Genomic DNA, 24,413 nt, shown 5'->3' with positions numbered 1-24,413 from the left:
CAGTTAAACTATATTTACTAGAATGAATGACATTCATTTACAATATAGAACCCCAACAGAACAATCAGCGTCTTTACAATACATGCATTATTGACAGGTGAGTATGCAGGCAAAGACCAAAGCAATCAATCCCAGGGTAGCTGATCGGGCTACTTAGTAGAAAACAGATTAATGACCAATGACATTTTCATTTTAAACAAAAATAGATACCATAGATAAATCACTCTGATCATTTGCTGTATCCCTCCACCTTCAATCTTGAAAAAGTAATCTCGTTGTGCGGCAGCTTAACATCCACAAAATCTCTATCAACTTCTTCGCTCTCTTCATTGAAATGTATGTTTACACTACAGCTAAACCCTCCGTGAACTCAAACCATGTTGCACTTGTAAACTTGAATATCATGTCATTTGGCCCGGAGCAAACAGCTGTACTCGCTCGCACACACGCTGTCCTTCAGATGCACAAGTGCGCACAACCCACCGTGCACGTGAAGTCTCTACGATGGCACTGCGAGGCGCGTTCCAGGTGTGCTTCTCAGCAGGCGGCGACCACGAGTCAGCGAGCGAGTCGGGGATCATCGTGTTTCCTGCAGTGCCTCCACTGCTTCCTGCTTCCTCCTGTCCTTCATCTCTCGGCAGGCGATCCCCTCTGCTTCATTTGTTTTTACCATCTTTTTTTTTAAAGGCTTTCACTCTAACCCAGTGCAGTGTGATGGGACAGAGCGATAGCTCATCTGTCTTTTTGGAGGTGTTAGACATGGAACGTGGAAGGTCAAATTCTTCCTCCTGTTCGCCTCACCAATTGTGATCTGACGGCTTGGATCAATCAGCGTCTTCTCTGCAAGGAAAGCAGAGATCTTTAAGATCTCTTCAAGAAGAAAAAGAAGGCGTTTTGTTGGCTCCTACCCGGCCCTGTTTTTTGTTCCTTTTTGTGTCCGAATATTTTTGAGGCGTCCCATGGTGCTGTGGGGGGGGGGGGGGGGGGGGGGGGGGGGGGGGAGTGACCCAACGTGTTTACCTTGGCTCTTTGAGGCACTGACACACGAGAGCGTACTTATGGGTCCATAATCGTGTTGACACTCACTGGGATTAGCCAAAGACAAAAACAAGCACTTCATCATTGTCAGAACGTGCAGAAGAACACGCACTGACACGCACAAAAATACCGCGAGACAAAACTCCAAATCCTTTGGCGGCTTGAGCTTTTTCCTCCTTCCCCACTTCACTCCAATTCACCACACTTATCTTTAGGGGGAATTAGCCCCTGCTGGCTATGGTAAACAATATGCCTTTCACTTGAAGGACAAAGGTTTCTCCATTTTCCTTAATATTGTTTTGTATCGCACAGACTCTTTTTCTCAGTGAGTCGTTCCAAAGTGATGAGAGCTCCGAATCACCCTCCATCCAAACCGTTCTCGTAATGTATCTCTGCCGCACGCCTCTCGCTCTGACTCTCCCCCCCCCCCCCTAACATAAACAAACAACCTACCTCCCCGCTGAGGATTTTCCTCATCCGTCTACCCTCGCGAGGGAACTTGGCCGTCTTAACAGCAGAAGCGTAAGAACACCCCCCCCCCCCCCCCCCCCCCCCCCCCCCCCCCCTTGTGAGAACTCCTACAAAACGCCTGTCATCCTTATTCAGTCATGCAGAACGCGGGGAGTCAGCACAGGCCGATGGATGAGTTTAGCACTGGAAAGCTGTGGCGTTCTTCGCCTGTAAATGGGCTTTGATGTAGACGCTGAGCTGCATTACAGAAGGCCCGCTGAAGCCAGCCGAAGCCTCTTTTCATCTGCCTGCTTCCCATGCAGAGGAAGGAAGCTGGCAGGAAACGTTCCTCACTTCTGCCACGCTGTTTTTTTTGTGAGTGTGTGTGTGTGTGTGTGTGTCTTCCCGTGCTTAGAGGAGCGCACGCCCTCTTTTACTTTGACTCATTTCTGTTCCTTTCAGTTTGCACGGGGTGGGGGGGGGGAAATAGTTGCATCCTTCCAGCTTGTTCCGTGTGGGTGGTTCTCGCTGTCAGCCAAAATCTTGCTCTAGGCCCCATTGGTGACACTAATGTGATCATTCTGGGCCTTTTTGTTTTGAAAAATAAGCCATACTCTTATGAGATGTCTTGTTTATACAGCGTGATTCCATCTGTGTGACACACGCTCTCCCTTCACAGTTACGGACTGCCCCCTTGTGGACGGTTTATTCATAGCATGTGCATTCATTGTGTTATTCACTATTGGCTATACCCATTCTATCCATTCTAATTTCCACTTCTAATTAAAAGAGCAACCCCACTGTTCTTGCAGTAATTATAAAGGTTTCAACGTTTCTCGCTATCGGCACGCGAGACGCGTTTTCTCGTCCATCACCCCTCCTTTGACAATTTCTGCAGGGCGGTAAATTGCAATAGATCCTGCCACTTACATGTAGAAATGTTCAACAGGCACTTATCAACTGAACAAAATAAGGATAAAGCAGAATATGTGTTTGAAAAGCTTTATTCATAATAACATTTAAAAAGTCACCCAGGGGACAAGTGAATAAACGTAAAACGATCGAGAGATCTCGTTGCCCTTGGCTTTGAGGTGGAGGACTAAATACAAATGAATAAGACAGAAACTGCTTCACTTTCAGGGGGGTTTAAATGTGTTTGTGATTTGAGATTTGAGACTGTGGGTAGTAACAACGTGTGTCTCTACTTCAAACCGTCTACTGAGGTTAAAATTGCTCCAGGTGTGTTGAAGGGCATTTTCTGATCGCCCAATTATACAGGAGGACATGTGAATGTCACAATGGCCAATAGTTGGATCAAAAAACGTGTGGTATACAATCATTTATCTTTATAATGGGTTTAGCGTTTGATCGTGATATGAGAAATTGCACATCGGCGCGGGGATTAAGTCAGTTCGAGGCTAAGTAAGACCAATGTGAAACCAACCTCTGTGGCCCCATTGCATTCAATGAAAGGCGGCATCAGCGATGAACAAAACGAGACGCACGCAAAATGTGCGTGGCTGGATGAAGAGAGAGCACCAAAATGCACCAAAAAGATTTCACGGTGCAAAAAAAAAAAAAATCTCTCAGAGAATTTTTTGGGTTGATGAGTCATTCAGCACCATTTTATAAGAATCACAATCCCTTTTGTATCTGTGAGCGAGCTTCAATCATGCCATGTAGCAGCAAGAAACTGACCTTAATCGATACCTGTCTTCTTTTTTTTTCTTCTTCTTCATGAAACCAACCTAACTAGCCTGTTGTGACAACTGGCACACTAAAGTCTTTGATGCCAATTTCAATCACGAATGACTTCATAAACAGCATGTTAGCTAAACCTGATCGACCGAATCTTAGAAGGTGGTGAAAAAGATGGCTTATTTGCCCTCGAGTAGATTGTAAATGTTTGTCGCCCAACCAACGCTGCCATAGTGTCTATCAGTCCATCCATCGGTTGGCCCGTTATGGGACATTTTTTTTGTGCGTATCAAGTCTCAAGTTTACCCCTTATTATAATAAAACGATATCTACAACACCGTGCTGATCCGCATCACACAAACTGCATCTTTTAGGGTGTTTGCTGGACTCATCCTGAGTGTTTCAGGTGATATGCTGGCCGTGACGGATGGCAGTTTGATGTCCACTATACAGAAGGCGTGAGGGTCAAGGACCAAGGTCAAAATCCATGACGGACATAAGCACAGTGACCGTTTAACTTACTAGTCCTTGAAAACACACAACATAGAAATATCCATGGCACATTTATTTAAGTTTAAAAAAAAAAGAAAAAAACTTTTATGTAGCACTATTATCAACAAATATCAATGGAAAAAAAATGTGCATCACGGATGTGGTGTAGAGAACGCTGGGACTAAGAGGTCTCCTGGTCGAGTTGGCCCAGGCACTCAAAGGACCGGACGCAGGAGATGAGACCCACACAGACGCCCTGCAGGGTGACCCGAGCTAAATAACCCGGCCATCACTGGCGACACCACTTGCCACGTGATATTTTAAACGTACTAACATTCTTATGGAGATGCCGACGGAGGAAAAGAGAACAACTCGTTACAGGCGGCTGATGCTTTTCAGGAGTCCCTAGAAGCCTTCCATCCTGTGATGTGCTTGGTTCTGAGAAAACCTCCACCAATTGTGTTGTGCTATTGTTTGTTCTCACTCCAAACAAAAGCCAAGTTAATGCAAAGAGTCTGATGAGGCAACACATGGCGGTGCGGCACACCGTACCAGCTTGGCTGAAGCTGCATGTTCTTTGTGTTTATAGTTGGAGAAACAACAGTGACACCTTGTGCCTGTTTTCAGCGGTACCATTCAAACAATTTGTCTGACCTACCCAATGAGTACCTTTGGTCGACCCTGTCGTGTGTGTCAAAGTGTGTCAAGAAAGAACTGTGAACCCTTGAATCCCTCGGGAAAGAAAACAGTGAGAAAGAGAAGACATGCAGACGGCAAAAACCCAACTTTGTACAAGTGCACTGTGTTTTGTAACAGGATCCCTCGTTCTGCTATAGACCCGTTTACTGCAGGGTTCATCAGAAGAACGCCCGCGCGCGTTTGTGACGGAAACGGCTCTGCGATGTGGATGCATTTCAGTGGTTTCCACGGACTCTCGCGTTGTCACAATACCACGGCGCTGCGGGGCCTAGCTCTGAGAGAAGTACTCCAGGACGAGGCGCAGGTGTCCCAAGCGGTCCTTGAGCGAGCTCAGGGACAGGACAGTGGTTTGATAGGCAGGGTCCAGCTGGAGGACAGACAGCATCCACCAGCACCAGGCCGGTCCGTTGGACGAGGCCTAGAGGAAAGGAGGCAAAGGAGTTAGAAAAGGAAACAGTGTTTATGGGGGGAAACCCATCAGGCACCATCAGCAGAACGTTAACCTTTTGGATGAAATCTGAGCGACGCAGCAACAGCTGCAAGTCCCTTTGGATGGAAGTTGTCAACATGGAGCTACAGATTGTTGCTGTGTGACGCACGGACCCAGATTCAAGGATGAAGTGGATGCTTCGGACTGTTTATATTCCACTCACTGCAACCATTATTCTATTATTTAACTTCTAGTCTATTGTTTTCATGTTTTTCAAATTTCCCTTTCTTTTGCCTTTGTGTTTTAATGGTTTTATGTGAAGCACTTTGAATCACTTGAAATTTGCTATACTATTCAAACTTGCCTTGCATTTCAAAATAAGTCGATCTGGTTACACCTTTTTTCACACTTGACACTTAACACTTAATTGTACATGTGTTGTACCGAAAGCTTCTCTGATCAGATTTGTGTTGTAATATTAAAGTCAAGAGAGGACAACTGAGGCTCATCAAAGGGCTCATTTTGCACTTTATGTAAATTGTGTTAAAGTGTTCTACATCACCTTGTCATGCCAACCCCCTTTTTATGTTGCTTATTGAAAGCTAGATTTGTATATATATTTGATGCTGAAATCAATAGATGAAATAGAATGGAACTAGGAAATATTGGCTCAGTGGCTCCTGGAAACGATGAGAGACGTCAGTTGTTTAAGAATTATTATACGTGGAAGCAAATTGTACTTTTTCCTTCAACATCTGAAAAATTTGTATTGTTTTTTTCAAAATGATTGTACAGAAAACAGTAATATCTTTATTTGTCCAGCACCTGATTCTGAAGTCTATACTGTTTGGTTTCAAATCTGTGTGGTAATACAGTTATGTAATTAGGGAGAGATGGGGGGGGAAACAATTAAAAGAAAAAATGGCCAATCAACAGTGGGAAACGATGTGTGAAACCACGTTTTCTACCTCCTCTTCCATGTACTGCCGTGAATTTGGCTGGAAGAACCTCGTTCGATTCTTTATCTCCCCCCAAAAAAAGGAGACATCGTCATCTACAATAAACAAAACAGGCTGGAGAAGATCTGGGGGGGGGAGAAAAAGAGCAAACCAGCACCGTATATTTTGGGGGCTGGCCCAGGATACAAATATTCTGGGAAAATATTTAGAGAACTATGCAGCATATCCTTGGGCGGCAGGTGTATGACTCTATTGAGGCAGTTTACCAGAAGCAATAACAGAAAATGACAGATAACTCTTGAAAATGATAAGTACCCAGTAATGGGTGCAAGCTGACGCACCTTCTGTAGACAACTCGACTGAAATCGTTAAAGAAATCCACGACATGGAAAGATTGATTTTGTCTTTTTGTGTAGGTTTCCATTATTGTTTCATTTTGTTTTACCCATATAGGCAACAGCTTTATGTTTGGTTTTCTCCCCCCCAGTCTCTGCCAAGTGCATTATTTTGTCTTGTTTCCTTTTTCTGATTTTTTTTCCCTATAAAGTATTGTTTTTCCTTCATAGAAAATACCCTGATAAAAAGTATAAGAAAAAAAAAATTGAATTAGAGCTAAAATAAGAAACACACTCATTTTAAAGCCCCAACCTGAATGTTTTCGTCCTTTTCTGGCATGTTGCCGTACTGTCTGTTGATCTGCTCGCGAATGCGGCCGCCAAGGCGCTGGTACCAGTCCTGAGCCTGCTGGTACACGCTGTCATGGAGATGCTCCAGAAGCTCCAACTCACTACCATCAACCTGGACGGAGGAGGAGGACGCAGAGACAAAAAATGAAAATACAGCAAACGTCAAGAGACGGGAGGTGCAGGTTTTTCCTTGCGTATCGTCCTGGAAGGGTGCTGTAAATGGTGCTGCTGACCTTGAGGTCTTCCAGGTACTCGATGTCAGCAGTGTGGTAGCCATCTCGCTGACCTCTCTTCAGCACTTTGAATCGGTTGCCGCCCACCGCGTCCACAAAGGAGCGGCCATCGGCCAGCAGCTCCAGACTGTGGATTTCTAACATGCAACCGTAGTCTGCAAACCTGGGGCAAAACCATCGTACCTTCATTTGTTTATTCATGTGTTCACTAATGTTTTAGTCTAAACAGTGGTTTGGTGGAATGTTTAATATCCGTGTTACTGCAAAAACAGTTGAATTAAAATCTTGATCATTTTGAGCCGAAATGGATTCGAACAACTTAGATACATTGCGTCCTTTTTGGACATTCGCATTGTGAAAAGCACACGAGGATGTACATTTTGTCTAGTTATTTGCAAAATTCTTACATAAACTTAATTTCTTCTTATTATTTTAAGTTTATTTACAGTCTATATAACCTGAAATGCTCAAAGATAGAGGTACAACTGCCTGTGAATTACTAAGGAGAAAGAAAAGAAAAGCCTTTTACAACATTAACAAGAATGTGCACTGCTGCATCTAAATGGGATATTAGTAGTATATTCTTTTTCATAAACCATATAAACAGCTTTTGGCATTATTGTCTTTTTTGGATTGAGGGTAGAATCAGGAATTTTTGCAGAACATAGTTAATAAATCAGGGCTTTGTGCACTTTGTAAGGTACTCATCGTGGTATGAGCTCAGCAAAGTGTTGTGTTGCCTCAATTTATGTTCAAGAGAAAAGAGACACTAATCTCACAACTACTGCAACATGGGGAATGTTTTAAAGAAGTCATTCTTTCAGTCCAAATGTTTAGATAAAAATAATTAAACCTGTGTATGGGATACATAAGAGTTTCAGCAACAAAATGCCCTCATACACCATTATTTTGCATTTCTCAATAATAGTTAAGCCGAGAGGATATTTGTCAACATGCGTACAGTGGAACCATAATCAAATCTCTGGAGGGGTACGGAAATATCCAGCCTTCCTCACACCAGATTGGTCACAAGCTGCTATTTGCCACCCACTCAGGGTCACTTACGACTGAATTTAACTTTGCTCATTTGACGAGTTGATTTCTGTCAAACAGAAAGCCAGCTAGCACTTCTTAGTATTTAGTAAGAGTTTTGGTTGGACTGTAAACAGTGAACAGTATTGCTGCTTTAAGGTTTGGTGTTTCTACATTTGCTGCGGCGTTCCTTTGCCTATCCTGTTGTTTTCATCAGTTAGTATTGAATGGCCTGTTCTTGATGGTGCAGTGTTGTTTTCTAAACCCTTCAGTGTTAATAAATGTGAGTTTGCTCTTGTCATTGAGTTAATCACATTGATCAGATATGTGCATTGTCCGTTAACTATGCATTCTGCGTATTCATGTATCTGTAGTGTGTTGAGCTGTATGTAACATGTGGTTTCACTATAAATATTAGTTTTATATATGAGGTGTTTGATAATAACCTGTAACATTTAGGTCATAATGAGGTTATTCACTTGTAGTAACATGTCAGAAGGCCCAGGTAGAAGACGCACGGGCCGCCACTGATTTTGATGCAGATAACATTTGGACCCAATTCCAATATTTTTTAAATAAACAGCCATGGATAATCAAAACTAAAAAGTGAATAGCATACCCCTTGCCATGCTCATAGCAGCACATGCCAAACTTTTTTGTGCCAGTCTCCATGCAGCGGCGCATCATCAGACGATATCGAGGCTCAAAGACGTGCAGGGGGCAGGGCACTCCAGGGTAGGCCACCGTGCAAACAAATATAGGGATGTCCGTAGTCAGACTGCAAAAGGAGGAGACAAAACATACAAATAAATGATGGGAAAAGGCACGATGTAAGTTGTAAAAGGAACCACACGTGTCGGCTGCATGAGATGGGTGCGCGTACTTGGACAGTTCCGCCATCTCCGCGTCGTGGACTTGCTTCCTCTCCGCCAACGGCGAGGGGAAAAGTCGGGTCATGATGTCCTGCAGCAAAACTGTGGGGTTGTACTTCCTGTTTTTAAAGTACTGGCAAGAGAAGAGGGAAATAAATCCGGCACGTTATGATGCTGGAGAGCATGGCTGGACGGGGGGGGGGGGGGGGGGGGTACTTTAGAAGTTGATTTTGATTAATGTACCAAAAATGATGCGCAGTAAACCTGCAAAAACATAACTCGACCCATTTATATAACAGACTTAGGTAACATAAAGTGATCATTTTTACTGTATTCTAATCATAAGCCATTACGCATTACAGATGTTAAAGGAAAAGAAATACACTAACATTCAAATCTGTAGTTCTAAAATGCATTTGTTGACAACATAGATTTGTTAGTATTGCAAGTCAGCGTGGGGTCAGCTGGGTATGCCAGGAGAGAAATGCATCAACACAGATGTTACGGCACTAAAGTTTATGACAGGTGTAATCAGACATCACGTGAAAGAAACCAGGAACTTCTCTTGGCCTTAACCTTCATGTGAATTATGTGATGAGTTATTTAAAAATAGGACTATTGGAAAAAAGTAGCTGAGAGCTGAATTGATGTCATTGCCATTAAAAAAGTGCTCTAAACAGGACCGGGCGACCCGGGTAGAGTGTATGCGAGTGTCTGTAGGTGGTTACTTCTTGTAGTGGCTGTTTGCAGAGCGGACAGCGCAGGTTGTGGTCCAGACTCCTCTCGATGCAGTTTTTACAGAAGGTGTGACCGCAGGGAGTAGTGACTGGCTCAAAGAACAACCTTCGGACGACAGACAGGCACGTTAACGCGGCCCGGCTCGAGGAAGGGATCCTCCGCGCCTTCCGCGCGGCAGCTGTGTGCATCTGCCCCGTGGTGTGCGCTTGATTAACCATTAACCGACCGCCAGGCTGATATGTGGCACTGCAGCAGACAAGGTAAGGACAGCGATGCATTACTGATTAGAGACTGCAATGCTGCTGGACACCGACCTGATGCAGAGAGGGCACTCAAAGTCCGACACGTTGAGAACCTCCAGAGTTTCGTGGTGTTTTCGCCCCGCTGAGGAAGAACCAGTCATTATTATGCAATTCCAAACCATCTGGTGGGTAAAGCTGTTTCGTAGCGACAGTGACGGAGAGGATTCAGAGTGAGGGACAATTTTTTTATAGAAACAGTATAAAACGTCCGTGTGCACTGGTGTGCGTGCGTGTGCGTACCCATGCCCTGGCCATCGCCCCTCCTCATCGTCATCTCCTCCTCCTCTTCGGCCGCCGGGAGGAAGGAAACCGCTTGGCAGAGGCTGAGGCAGCACTCGGTACCCATGTCGTGCTTCACCGAGAAGCCCCCCCCCAGAGACAAACAGGTTTTGTCAGTCGGGGATTATCGTCGCATTTGAAAAACCTCGCGCTCAAGCCAGACACCGAGGCGCACTTTGGAGGCTCACCTGGTGTGCCGCTCTGCCCTCTTTTCCCTCTCCGCCTGCCCCACGTGGATGTTTGAGGCCCTTGGGTTGAGATGGCCCCTGGGAGCCACTGAGGCTGGTGATGGGGCCGGGCCCTCTCAAGTACTCAGACACCACTTGCAAGATGCCGGACACCTCGTCCGGCACGACCATCCCTTCCACCTCCAGGATCTGTCATTTGAATTCAATGGCAAGAAAAATATCAACCATAATGTGACCTATATAAAGCCCATCAGACTACTGTGACACTATTCAGATTCCATCTACTGTAATGTACTCTGCATTGAGCGCATTGTTTATGGAACAGAGTTTATTGATGAACTGATAGATGTGTACATGATATGTGCAGGTCTGACAGCACTGCTGTACGGCAGCTTTAGCTCTAAAAGGCCAAAGTCTTTCGGGTAAACCACAGTCGGTCTCGTCGGTTTGCAGGAGAAATTTTCGTATTCATGATTTTTTAAATGAATTTAATACAAATAATACCCTCAGACAAACCTTCCTGATCTGGCTCTTTGCAGGGGTAAAGTCAGCTTGAAGTTTTAGGCAACGGTGGAACTGGACGAGGGCGTCTGTCTGCTGACCCATTTCCAGCAGTACACCCCCTTTGCGAAAGAAGCCCTGCAACGACGGAGCACATCAACGCCATTACGGGTGAATGAACCTCCGCTCTGACAACATGAGGCCTGTCACAACGTCGTCAACACGGAATTATCTGAACTGCATTGCAGTGTGATACAGCTTATCATACTTCTACCTTGGAGTAATCAAATGTGAATGTGACATCCGTAACGCGTCTCTTGAACAAAAGAAATTATATTCAAACTATTCTATCCAGTAACACGGCGCCACCCACTGGATATATGGCGTTACAAAATAAGTAGCTGTTTGCATAACTTCGTAAATGACATAACACCAGTGCAAGCAGAGAAAATGTCTCCAAAGCCTCAGCTCTGCACACTAACGCAAGCTGTCTGCAGTTCACATGCATGTCACAAAGGGTTCGAATCAGCAGAGATTGCAGCACAGGTGGCCGACTGAAGCGAAATGACCGCTTGCTTTACATTTACACACACTTTAACGGAATGACTTCAACAGGTCGGTTTGTGCGGACCGCTGCCAACACCTCTCACCTCAGTCCAGTTAGGACGAAGGCAGCAGAGGTCGTCGAGGTCCGTCAGAGCGTCGGAAAAACGCATCAGGCCCCCGTTAGCTTCGGCCCGATACAGCTTCAGACTTTGATCGTTGGGGGCTGAAAGACGCAAAAGAAAGGAAGGGTAGAGAGGAGAGTAAGGAAAGGGGAAAAGGCAGAGGGGTGGCTTTAATGCTTGAGATCTGTTTACGCGCCTGTTGACACAGAATCGACATGGAATGACAGGCAGGGAGCAGGCTGCGCACCGTGGCTCTGCTCAGACAAAGCACAGCAGGGCGGCACTGTGCTTTAATACAACTGCGACACCAAACAATTAACATTAGGTAAGGTTATGTAAACAAAGCTGCCCTGACATTCTTACACAAGAAACAAAGGGGCTAGAGCAAGGGGAGCAGCAGGGTTTCTCTGGGTTACCTGTATGTAGTTCAACAGGGCGATTCACTGTCCACTCCCACGATCCTCTGTACACCTAGTGACCAGATAAACTCATCTAGGCCCCCCCCCCCCGTCCGTATTAGCCTTCTCACTGCTGCATGGAGAAAATAAGGCCAGTCGCACAGACAAAGGCTGCAACAATAAGGCATTGGAGAAGATCTGTGCCAGTCTTAAAGATTCCCTTCATTAACGGCACCCATTGGACTTCCGGGGGTCCAGAACGCTGACTCTTAAAGCAGGGATTGGGTAACTGTCGCTGCTTTCTACACTGTGTCGAGCGGGGAGATGTCAGAGCAGACTAATGCAGGCTGCTGTGTCCAGGGCATCTATGTTGTGCAGCTCAGAGCATCGCCGTAGGCGTTTTGCCCCTAAAGGATTCAGTGTGCACTAAAGACAGTTTAGTGACCCAGTTATACAGTCGGGTCATCGCTGGCCTTAGGCAGGGAATATGGTGAAATCCACATCTGCACTCTTTTCCACTGCCTGCTGCGCACGCTGTGACTGTGTTCTAGGGAGCAAATGAGGACGCGCCACCATCCTCCGTTGCTGGGGCAACAGCCCAAACTGTTCGAGCGGTGCGTAAAAGTGGGACACCAAACTGCCTGCCCCCATTTTTAATGAGTGTGGTAATCCAAGCTGATCCCCCCACCCGTTGTATCCCCGGGACATGCTTGACCCCCCCCCCCCCCCCCCCCCCCCTCATAAACAAACGTCTAGTGACGTCATGAAGGTGATTCCTTACCTAACTGCAGCCCCTCGTTCGCGATGCGTAAAGCTTCCGGGAACTCGTTGGCTTTGAGCTTCTCCTGTAAATGGCACTTGGTCTTTGTCTCCTCGGGGCAGCACTTCTCCACGACGGCGATGAGAAAAACGTTGTTCTTCATGCCTTTTGCCTCTTTTTGTTTTAACCTCTCTTTGCACGACGGGCATTTGGACGGGAGGTAGCCCCCCACGCACCTCCGGCAAAACGTGTGGCCGCAGGACATGGTCACCGGCTCGCACATCAGGAAGAGACAGAGCGGACACTCCAGCAGATCCATGGTGGATGGGTTATGTCACCAGAAAAAAAAAAAGAAGGAAAAAAAAACGTCCCACGATGGCAAGTGTGTCTGTGTCCGTTTTTGGTCGTCAAAGCAATGCGGACGGAGAGGCGAGTGTGTGTTACAGCATTGCGTAAATGTGTCTTTTCACATCTGCTCGAAGCCGAGCGGTTTTCTGTTTTTCTCGGCTAAATGTGAGCAATTGTCCTTACCTTAATAACTCCCTGTGCAGATTTTTAAAAAAAAATGTATACATTGACACTGTCCAATTCCAACTTCGTCTTCGGTTTGGGACACCTAACGTGCCTCCCCTTTGGCGCACGGAGAACAAAACCAAACTCAACGCGCCGCTCCGAGCTCGATAAACGCTGCACGAACCGCACCAGAATATTCCCCCATTGGTACTGTTTCTTGAAGTCGTTTTAACCCCTGTTTCGACGCACCCACGGCCACAAAGGTGGGTTACTGTGTAACACCATTACGTTACATAAATAAAGGCCACGTGACGCAGCAGCGCGCAATCCTATTGGCCGCAAGGGCGGCTGTCCGCCCTGTTGTGAAAGCCAAGGATGGCGAGTTTCGTAACATAATTCCTGCGACTAAAGTTCCTGCTTCATTTCATTCTATGGAACGAAAACGTCTGATACGTGGGGCGAAGGAGTCGTGGTGCTAGTGCCTCTTGTAATGGGAAGGATAAAACAAATCAACTCACGGCGGCAGAATATGGAAATTTCGCTGTGGTGGTAAAAGGGAATCCCAGCCGGGGATAACAACAGTCCGGGGAGGGGGGCGGGGCTGCAAGATCCGAACATGTCTAAATTGTGTAATGCCAGAAAAGAGCTGCAGCGCCTTCGTGGAGGTGCAAACTGCATGTGTGGGCAAAGTTTGTTACACAAGTCAGTGTGTCAGGTGGAACCTGTCTCATGATAGTCAATGGGGGTCAAATGAGCCCTGAGCCTGTGGCTGGCCAAACACAGGAGCCTCTTAGATTCATATGGTCATAGCCCTCGGCATCAGAGGGCCACAAAGACATCGAGACCCATGTGAGATGCCATGTTTACATATAGAAACACCCTCCCTCCCACACACAGAATTCATATTAAGTCAAATATGTGTTACATTAAGGAAATTCAGATCCGTCACTGGATGTTTGCTCGTTAAGACTTCCTGAACTTTTAATGAGTGAAGCTGCTGGAAGGGGCCGTGACAAAAACAATGCAGCACAAAACGTGCTACACTGGTCTGTTTCCACAGAAAGTTGGGTGAGGGAGGGAGTCTATGCATAGTGATCTGCCCATGGCCACAGCTAGATGGCATGCAAGGTGTGTGAAAGCTCCTAAGGGATTTGCAAACATGAAGGAATGTCGACACACGAGTTGAAATACATATGAAGACGTTTCCATAAAAAATGAAATAAATGACTTACTAGAATTGGAAATGTCTTTATTGTTTTTTTATCATAGTTGATCTGTGCAATTTTTACATGCTTGGAATATCTGCGCAGGGAGTGGTAATAAATCTGCCAAATGGCATTCAAATAAAACCCCATTCAACTGCAGGTAAGATTTCAGGCCCAGTGAAAACAGAGTCAACATTTTCATTTTTACTTCATGTATATACAGAAAACCAACAACGTTTAGGTGAAAGAAAAAAATAACTACCAACTACTCAAAAAACGACTTAAGCAATTTCATCGATAATACTGCACATGGCAGCATCGTTGTCCAACATTTTGTCCCGCTTTGAAATGGGGATAATCTTGTCCTGGTGACCCGCTGCCATACAGCTGGCACCCACCTCCTCAACATCCATTGGTTCCGTTTTCAACCAGGGGGCCTGTGCAGATGATCCGACACCAGCTCCTGCAGACACACTCCTTGGAACTTGACCAGCAACATCCGGACCCTCCATCTGTGGCAAGTCATCAGGAAGAGAGGCAAGGCAGCCCTGGATCATCTCCACCACCCTCTCCAGATGTTTCTGGAACCTCTCAGCTGTCTCTAGCCTCTGTCTCTTCTGCACCTCCATCATCACCCTCAATGTTTCTCTGGCTTGATGTGGCCTGTACTCATTAATCAGGTGATGCATGTGTACAAACAGAAGCTTCAAGTCCTCCAGCTTCTCCTCACGCTTTATACTACCAGGGCTCTTGATAAGGATGTCCAGCAGGTCAAGGAAGTTAACGAGAATCGACATATTGAGCTTCTTAAGCTCCCGTTTGTGGTCAAATTGCATAGGATGGAGCCTCTCGATGCCTTGGCTCTCCAGAGGCCGGATTATGAGTTCATCACACTGGAACTGGTTGCCAAACATCATGTAGCTGTCTCTGATGGGTGGAGGTGGCTTAGGTACCAGACCCTTGCGGATGTTTTCATCTGTGTACTCTTTAATGTACTGCATAGGTGGAGGAGGCAGGGCACTGACCTGCTGTGGTTCACCCATGATGATCACCTGAAACAACAATCTTCGGTCAGTCTGAATTCCCTACCAAGCAAATGCAAACAGTTCTTTGCTTGAAAAAAATAACATGGGAATATAAATAAGACTTCAAGTATTTAAAAAGCTAGCTGTCTAAAGGCATACAAGTTGTGTAACACTCCAATATGTTGTGTCAAGGGAGTAATCATTGTAAAGCATCGCGTCAGTACTGAAAACTACGTTAAATAAAAGGCAGTCATGTGTTTGGTAAGTTCAGATTGTATTACTGAGACCAGTCCAATGGTCAGAGCTCTGATATCAGCTACGACGAGGATTTCCATTCAGTGATTTGCAAATTTCATCCCTTTCAGTTTGTTTTTAAAATATTCATCCATAAACTAGTATGCGCCTGGAGCTGTCACAAAACCATAGAAAAGGTTAGAACTGCAGGGCTAAAACGCTGGACAATTAGATAATTCATAATAATGGATAGACAGTTCCCGCTTTCGGTAGAAACCAGAGGCAACGTATGGCCGCTCTATTCGCGTCTTCTCCATAAGAAGTAACGTTAACTTGTGCAAGAACGCAGTTAGCATGCTAGTTGTCAGAACGGGCGAAGGCTAACAGGCGAGCGAGGCTAGTTACGTTTAGTGGCTAAATGTCCGAAGACAATTGATGAGCACGTACTATCTATAACTTACTTAAACCGTATTCACGTTCTCAAATGTGTATTTCAGTCTATAACTGGACGTAATTTAACGTTAAGTGTTAGCAGAACACTGCGGAGAAACATTTTGCTAAAGCTATGTGGCTAATGCTGGATTAGCAGTACATCTGATAGATTCCGCTAACTTCTGCGTCCTGACGCTGGTAACATTCTCACAAACTAAGCGAATGAAATGAAAGACAGCGATGATTCTTCTACGCACCTCTCAAATGGACTCCTTTGTTGCTGAATGTGGATCTTAATAATACAATGCCATAAAAGTATTAAAGCTCATGGCTAGCCTAGCTCTTTCCTTTTACTGCCATGACTGTTTGTCTCCGACCCCCCCATTGGCTGAACTACACTCGTGACGTGCGGCGGTCGTGCTGATTGGACTGTACCCAAAGAACGTACTAAACTCTGGATTATTCCATATATACTGTACTGTATATCACCATAACAAATAGGGAGCCGGATGACCAAATGTTTTTGTTTATTTCTCTTTACGTCATCATTTGAAGCTTCCTCGTTTTAAAACACGTCCGTCTCTTACTATAATAAAACGTGCATTCGGTAGCGTATATTTATTTTGTTGTCATTGCTAAGGCTACATCTAACAAATAGTTCAGCCAACATGGCCTTCGAATAAATAAAACCCTGGAGTAAAAATATCCCTACCATGGACAATACTAATGCCAATACTGCTGCTACTACCACTACTATTATTATAATGGTATAATAATTACAATCTTTATTGTAGTTTTTTTACAAAAGACTTTTCACCATAACTCATCATTAGTTGCTTGTGGTATATCATTTATCAACATTGTGTCCAGTGCTGGATATTCCCGTAGACAGCCAGGTAAAGTTAATCCATCTGTTTTTTAAATATGAAAAAAACCTTTTCATTTATTTATTTATTGTTTGAGCTCATAGATATTAAAATGTTAGAATTGACCAAAATTAGTTAGAATTGACCAAAATAAAATTACACATCCCAATATTTATAAAGGGCCAGAAAGTTCTTTTTCAATTGACTTTTATATTAGTTATTTATACTAATATCAGTCTATATATATAGATATATTATATAGATATATATATAAAAGATATTTTCACACCCAGGCTGATTTAGCCTGATTTTCCTGGATTTTATATATTTTTTCCCTTTTACTTCTCTCTCTATGAAAATGCCTTACCTTCATGGATAATAGAGCTATACCAGTTGATTATGCATGCTCATCCAAAATTTGAATGGAGGCTAAATTGTAGGAACAATTTTCCTGATGGTGGTGCTATTCTGTTCCATTTAGTGATCCCCTTGCATTTCCCAAAACCTCAGTTTGAAAACATTGTAGTTAACCTTTTTTTCAGATATATATATATATATATATATATATATAGTTTTCAGTAGGTGTTGAGTTACAATTCATACCGTCAATATTTTGTTAAATTAAAAAAATTCCTAAGCGCTTTAAACCATTGTCAGGGTACTATAATACTATTTGACCATACTACTGGTGGAAAATGTGCAAAAATGCAGATTAAAGAACCGTCCTTTTGTGCACACACTGGCTTTATTGCAACATAACTGGAGAAAGTATGTGTGAGTGCTTGTATAGTGTCTGTGTGTGTGTGTTTCTGTATGTGAGTGATACCGTGAGGATGTGGTTTACCGAGTGCAACAACTTTATACAGGAAGCTGCACGGCTTATGTGAAGCTCATCCACTAGTTTTTTTTCCTGTTACTGAGAGGTACTCATTCTCTCTCCTCAAGCCAAAAGGCACGAGTGTTTTTCTTTGCGTTCTTCACCACTGTCGCCATGTTCCCCAGGGTGATTTTGAAGGGAACTTTGATAAAAAAATCTCAACAAAAGAAGAGAACATCACCATGCAACTATAAAGAGAGGTTTTTTGTATTGGACACACAAGACCTGAAATACTCTGAACGCCGCCCTGGAGTAAGTATTTACATGTATTCATACACAATGTTTGAAATGAAATGATGCAATCCTTTGAATCACATCCACGGGTGCGTTTAGCAGACATAAAGTTAAGATACTGTTCTTTCAGAGAAAGCCCATGCAGAAAGGTTGCATCGAGCTGTCCAGGATCAAATGTGTGGAGATTGTGTGTAGCGATCATCCAATACCATGCGACTACAAGTACCCTTTTCAGGTGAGGTCATGCACAGAAATTAAATACAGTGTTACATGCTTTAATTACAATTATTCTTATGACACAACAGTATAATTGCATCGTAACACCAGAACAAAACCAAGTTCTCAAATGCGAACGTCTCTTTCAGGTTTTTCACAACATCTACTACCTGTACATCTTCGCCCCAGACAATGATTGCCGCCTGAGATGGGTCAGAGCGCTGAAAGAGGGTGAGCAATTTGACTACATATGCATACGTATGCATGAACGACGGTAGTGCAACAAATGATTTTGAAACAATGATTTTGATTCGTGAGCTCAACATTCAACACTTACTGTTTCATTTACTGTGTCTAATGTAGAAACAAAGCATAACGATTTGGTCACTAAATATCACCCAAACTTCTGGATGGATGGAAAATGGAGATGCTGCCAACAAACAGGGAAACTGGCGACAGGTTGTCATGTGTATGACCCAGTGGCTTATGGTTTGTATAGTTTCTTCTCTTCTCCTTGTTTTCTATATATTTACATTGAGTCTTGTGTATTTGATTTAGTGTGACATCAGCCTTGTGCTTAAGGCAAATCTTTATCTGCATTTACTGTTGTAATATAACTAAATAATCTTAAATCCAGTGTGAAGTTGCTGTTTTGTACATTTTGGGTGTTACAAAACCAACCGCTAATTTCACGTTTCTCCATCCACAGCTTCTAAAAAGCCACTTCCTCAACTCCCAGATCCAGAGGTAACATTTTCAAAAGCACTTATAACAAGCTGATGAATTATTATTTTTTGTTGGTCAATAATGTTCAATCTGCAGGGTTTCCAATATTATTATCCTGTTTGCTGCTTTGGTTCAACTCAAATTGTTACCTTGTTTTGCTCGTAAACAGCGATTTACTATTACCCAAACATCATTGCGGTTTGGTACATTTTAAGTACATTTCTTTGAATCTATATTACCAAAACAAAAGAGTTTTGATGGAATTTATACAACATACATTTCTGATTTATTCTATCCCTGACAGATGGGACTGCCTGACACAGGTACAGTCATCGCCCTGCAGGACTACACACCCCCCGGAGGCGCTGACTTGCCCCTTCGGAAAGACCAGGAGTACCTCCTGATCAACAAAGGCCACTGGGACTGGTGGGCCGTACGGGATAACAAAGGGTAGGGCCCGGAAAGATCTCAGACTTAACAACTTTCACAGGAAATAATCTCTATACACAGCAAAATGTAGAGTCTTGGTGTTAATTTTCTGGTGTTAGGCAAAAGTGTTGTGAAGTGCAGAGTTAAAATCAGACTGCAAAATTTTGATACAATTGTTACAGAGACAATTGTACGAGCTGGAGTCATTATCCAACTTCAAGATCAGATTCATTTGCGACAGTAGAGTTACATTTACTCTGGTAGGTTTAAAATGTAACTGTACAGTGTCACACGTCTTGGTTTAATTCTACGTACAGAGGGTGTGTTGGGTACCAGAAGGTTGGTGGTTCAAACCCTGGCTGCTCCCTGTCCCAACGTGTCCCTGATCAATACACCTAACTCCCAATTGCTCCCCGGGCTAAAATGATAAAAGCCATGGGTTAAAAATGCAATGTAAGTTTATTTTGAAAAAAGCGTCAGCTAAATTACATGTAATTAATTTAACACTGAGCAGATTTATTTGTGACACTTATTCCGATTTAAATTGTTAAACACTTCGTTGAGTGTTGATTTAACACCGTAATATGAATATAAACACCAGCTTAGAGTTCAAATTGAATCTCACAGAGTTAATTTAACTCTCTGAATTTTGCTGTGTATATTTGTACTTAATAGTGAGGATGATTATGCTGTGTTATGTGAGTATGCTGTGCATTCATATTCCTGACCCCTCATCAGAAACACAGGCTTTGTGCCCAGTACGTATGTTGCAGAAAAGTCTGGCGCCAACTTCCAGAGATTTGAGTGAGTTGTCATTTCTCCGCTCTTTCCTTCCCGTTGTTAACGTGTGGAAATCTGCAAATCCGTTCTGCGCCACCGACTTATTTGTGGTTAATATGTCTTCTCCCAGATGGTACAACAAAAACATAACCAGAGGCGCTGCAGAGGATTTGTTAATGAATCAGGTAAAACAAACGTCAGTATTTAAGGATCCAGGGATTAATCCCGTCTTCCATCTGTGTTTCAGCAGAAAAACAGCCTCCAAATAATTATTGATCTTTGGAGGCTCCATAATTAAAGACTATTACCGGATGTTTCTTCTTAGTGACGCATTTTTTTCTGTGACTCTGCCACCTACAGCAGTCACACATTTGCAAAGTGCGCAATACAATTGTGAGGTGTCTTTGGCCACAAAAGAAATTCTGAAACAACCACAGTGTTTTCTCCAATGTTGAATTTCCTGCTGAGAAGCATTTTGCTCGGTTTTGCAAGCGAAAGGTGGAACAGCGATCCATCCTTTATTACGCAACATGACGACTAAGGCAGCCTTGGTTTTTAACTGCATGTCAAATAAACTATCGAAACACGCACAACATTTAAAAAAGTAAAAGTACTAAACACGTTTTTTACTTTTAGGGCAAAGAAGGCGCCTTTATGGTGCGTGACTCAAGACAAGCAGGAGTCTACACGGTGTCGGTCTTCACCAAAGCACCGGGGTAATTTGACCTCTTTTCTATGTATTTAGGGTTTATTTGATAATGCTCTATGATTAGTAGAAATATGGTGCTGGATATGAATACATCTGATGTATTTTATGACTTCTCGATTGTTTATTTGTTACCACGTTTCATTCAAGAACAGCCTTATATCCCCTTTCTTTCACATTCTTGGATACAGAGAGACACATACTACAAGAAACTTACCTTAGATCTATAACATTTCTCTCATGTCATTTACTGCTTGTTGATATATTTAATGCAAACAAGTGTGATTGGTTGCACAAAAAGCCTATCTTTGCCTCCTTAAGCTCTAATGGGGAGAAGAATCCAAGAATCAAACATTACCAAATTCGACAGACAGAAACTGCAGAGCCCAGGTTCTACCTGGCAGAGAAGTACCTGTTCAGCACCATTCCTGAGCTCGTCCATTACCATCAACACAACGCTGCGGGTAAGTTCACTGGTTTAGCGGCGTTCCAATGCATGCCATTGCATGAACACACACACACACACACACACAGAGAAACAACTGGTTGCCAAGAAGAAGTTGAAAAACAGCTGAACATTGTAACAGAGGGCTATTATTGAAAATGTTTAAATGCGTTGTCTGTGCTGCAGGCCTGATAACTCGTTTGCGACACCCAATATCTCAAGATGGAGGCTGCTCGAAGGACACCGCCGATCGCTCGACAGGTTAGAGGACGTGCCGTGGTTTACGTGGGTCGGCCTGTTGAACTGCAGCTGAAAACCATAATAGCCTGACAATTTATTTCCGACAAATCGTGGTTCTCTGCCCTCAACAAAAGATGAACAGTGTTTGCTGCTCAACAGATCAGTGGGAACTGGACCCGGAGGAGCTGACTTTCGGTCGGGAGTTGGGCAGCGGCCAGTTCGGCCTCGTGCTGGAAGGGAGGTGGAGGGACAGGAAGGTGGCCGTGAAGACGATAAGAGAAGAGTGCATGTCAGACGACGATTTTAAAGAAGAGGCGAGAGTCATGATGTAGGTGACCAATTGGAGGCGTGAGCTGGCCGTGCGCTACGGGCCAGTCTGCTGATGAGTGGGGGGGCGTGCGTGTGTTTTTTGACAGGAAGCTGTCTCACTGTAAGCTGGTCCAGCTCTACGCCGCGCGCACCCAGTGTTCCCCCATGTGTCTGGTGTTTGAGTTCATGGACAAGGGCTGTCTGTCGGACTACCTGCGAGCCAAGAAGGGGCGCTTGTCCCAGGAAATGATGTTGAGGATGTGTATGGATGTCAGTGAGGGGATGGCTTACCTGGAGAACTCCAACTTCATCCACAGGGATCTGGTAAACCAATAGATGAGCTAGCGATACATTCATGGATCTGCACTGTGTTGGAAGAGTTCATCCTTCCTCGGTTTCCTTTTCTTCTGCAGGCTGCCAGGAACTGTCTGGTTTCAAAGAACAACGAGGTGAAGGTGTCCGACTTTGGCATGGCCAGGTATGCGCCTCGCCGAGTCTAATCACTAATGTCCGCCATGATGTGTGGAACTTCTTAATCATGTCTCTGTCGTGTTTTTTGCTATAGCTCAAGGTCGGCTTATATTTACTGCCGTGTAATGATGTCTCCTGTAGATACGTGCTCGATGATCAGTACACAAGCTCCCAGTGCTCCAAGTTCCCCGTCAGGTGGTCGGCGCCAGAGGTCATCAAGTTCTCCAAGTTCAGCAGCAAGTCTGACATCTGGTCCTTTGGTGTGTTTATCCGTCCATCTCTGTGCCTTTCACTTGTTATGTGTGTGTTGAGCATTAGACTTTTCTTTGTAGTCAATAATAAGCAGTCCTTTGACCCTAGTTGGTTATCTAGTTGAGTATAAATCAGAATCAATTGACCTCTTAATTTTTGAACAAAAGAACGCTGAATGTTAAAAAACATTGGTTCTTTTTCAAATGTAAGTATTTCATTAGTTTAGGTCCTTTTATGCGTCTGCACAAGTGCAACCGTAAAATTATTAATGGTACTTTTCATTAATTAATCAAAAGAGTATTGTAAAAATAAATAGCTCTTATTACAACTTTAACACATTGATTTGCCCCAGACAAAATCCACAATGCGTTTTCACGTAGCAGGGATAGCACCTTGATTTAAGTACGTCTGTGGATGAGTGCATGCAGTTTTGATGAACACATGTGGCCCTAAAAGGCAGCTCTAAATCATCAGTCAGCCCACTTACTTTGTCATGGTCATTCAAAACAGTGCACACAAAAGACCTTACATGGACCACAAACATGAGAATGATAAGCCGGACACACAAAGAACTGATTTTGGTTTTGTCCACACGAAATGAGTTTGACAGCAGGGCTCTGTAACATCTCTCCTGCTCAGGTGTGTTCATGTGGGAGGTGTATAACGAGGGTCGACTTCCTTATGAGAACCACTCCAATGTGGAAGTTGTGGAGTCCCTGAACAAAGGCCTGAGGCTTCTGAAGCCACGCTTGGCCCCGGAAGCCATCCACGGGCTCATGGAGTGGTGCTGGAAGGAGGTGGGCCCAAGGAACGATTCAACCGCTGACGTAGAAGAAGAAGAAAAAAAACCCACAATGCGCAAAACGCTTAGCAATGACACTTTTGCTTTCATGTTCTCATCCTCAGAAACCAGAAGACCGTCCGTCCTTTGCTCTCCTCCTGCATGAGCTGCCCTCACTCTAAGACCTGTGGAGATAAGATTTGAGGTTGAAAAGGATCAATGAAGCTATTTATTTTATTTATTGATGTACCGATTCTTGGTTAAGATGATTGAAAGGACAGTTTTAGAATTCCACAATGTAGCACTTTACCTGTTTCATACTGTATCTGTGTATGCAGTCTATTCCTGAGAAGGCTCCCGCGGCTAGTTCTGCTTGCTGCACGTTTGTAGTAGGGTTGCAAAAATACTAATTGGGTTGGCGAACGTGCGAAACCATTGACAATTAAATGGGTCCATTGTCATGAAATGTTCCAATTTCTTTTGGGCCAACGTAGGTTTTTATGCATAATTTCACCAGTGCAATAAAGAAACTGCTGAAACAACAAAGTCCTCTTCTTTACTATTAAAGCTAATGCTCAGCAGGCGATGAAATGGCAGATGAAGGATCAGCCTCGCTTGGTTTTCTCCCAGAGCGCTCTGCTCCGCAGGTGTAAGGAAGAGCTACAGGCCGTGGTGTAATCTCACCACGGCCTGACAAACGTGTCAAAGAAAATGTTCTAATCCTGAGTCACGTCTAAAAGACTCTTTCGGTAAGGTGGATGGCACCGTTCTTATGTTGGCAAGCGAAAGCAACAGAAAAAGACACAGATCTGTTGATAGGAGGATTTACAAATGCATTTGCTGATCACATTGAATTTCACTGATTTCATCCATGCAGCCCACCATTGATGCAAAAACACAATCTGCCAGTAATTTAGCCAGCCCCTTGACCAACAAACATCGTAATAATGATAATAATTTGATGTGTGGGTTATCCTTGTCCTACAGCATGTGTATGTTGCACGTAGACCATTATTTGTCCCATCAGGTTAATTAGGTTACATTCCTGCATAATGCATCTATTTTCCACATTTGAAATGTTTAAAATATTCATATTTAAAAAAAATTGTAAGCACTAGCAAATCACAATTATAACTGCTGGATGTATAAGGACTAAAAGGACACTATGTGACCACCAGGGGTCTGGGATGACTATTCAGTCCAGTATCATCATCATCATCATCACGTTTTGTAAACGAAAGGTGCAAAA

The 24,413-nt window shown here is 43.9% G+C and overlaps 3 protein-coding genes across 3 annotated transcripts; 1 reads left to right on the top strand and 2 right to left on the bottom strand.

Annotated features, from left to right (window-relative positions):
• Positions 1-3,203: 3,203 nt before the first annotated feature.
• On the bottom strand, positions 3,204-13,491 carry lonrf4 (LON peptidase N-terminal domain and ring finger 4). The gene is made up of 12 exons (XM_037461746.2): positions 12,445-13,491; positions 11,248-11,366; positions 10,613-10,735; positions 10,097-10,285; positions 9,870-9,981; positions 9,642-9,711; positions 9,318-9,432; positions 8,601-8,722; positions 8,337-8,495; positions 6,686-6,848; positions 6,415-6,564; positions 3,204-4,795 (listed from the first exon to the last, which is right to left on the bottom strand). The coding sequence occupies exons 1-12, from the start codon at positions 12,740-12,742 to the stop codon at positions 4,646-4,648; spliced, it is 1,770 nt and encodes a 589-aa protein (XP_037317643.1). The 5' UTR covers positions 12,743-13,491; the 3' UTR covers positions 3,204-4,645.
• Positions 13,492-14,168: 677 nt separating this feature from the next.
• On the bottom strand, positions 14,169-16,254 carry med7 (mediator complex subunit 7). Its single transcript, XM_037462512.2, has 2 exons — positions 16,090-16,254; positions 14,169-15,193 (listed from the first exon to the last, which is right to left on the bottom strand). Exon 2 carries the CDS (start codon positions 15,182-15,184, stop codon positions 14,423-14,425), a length of 762 nt encoding a protein of 253 aa, XP_037318409.2. The 5' UTR covers positions 15,185-15,193; positions 16,090-16,254; the 3' UTR covers positions 14,169-14,422.
• Positions 16,255-17,581: 1,327 nt separating this feature from the next.
• Positions 17,582-23,871, top strand: itk (IL2 inducible T cell kinase). The gene is made up of 17 exons (XM_037462698.2): positions 17,582-17,827; positions 17,940-18,044; positions 18,175-18,256; positions 18,389-18,514; positions 18,735-18,772; positions 19,056-19,201; positions 19,919-19,984; positions 20,091-20,145; positions 20,597-20,676; positions 20,988-21,130; positions 21,298-21,372; positions 21,511-21,679; positions 21,768-21,984; positions 22,074-22,138; positions 22,273-22,391; positions 23,023-23,180; positions 23,290-23,871. Exons 1-17 carry the CDS (start codon positions 17,690-17,692, stop codon positions 23,344-23,346), a joined length of 1,839 nt encoding a protein of 612 aa, XP_037318595.2. The 5' UTR covers positions 17,582-17,689; the 3' UTR covers positions 23,347-23,871.
• The last annotated feature ends 542 nt before the right edge of the window (positions 23,872-24,413 follow it).

This window comes from Pungitius pungitius, chromosome 2, assembly GCF_949316345.1.
Source record: "Pungitius pungitius chromosome 2, fPunPun2.1, whole genome shotgun sequence".
Lineage (NCBI taxonomy): Eukaryota > Metazoa > Chordata > Actinopteri > Perciformes > Gasterosteidae > Pungitius > Pungitius pungitius.
This window is presented reverse-complemented; position numbering and strand designations above follow the sequence as displayed.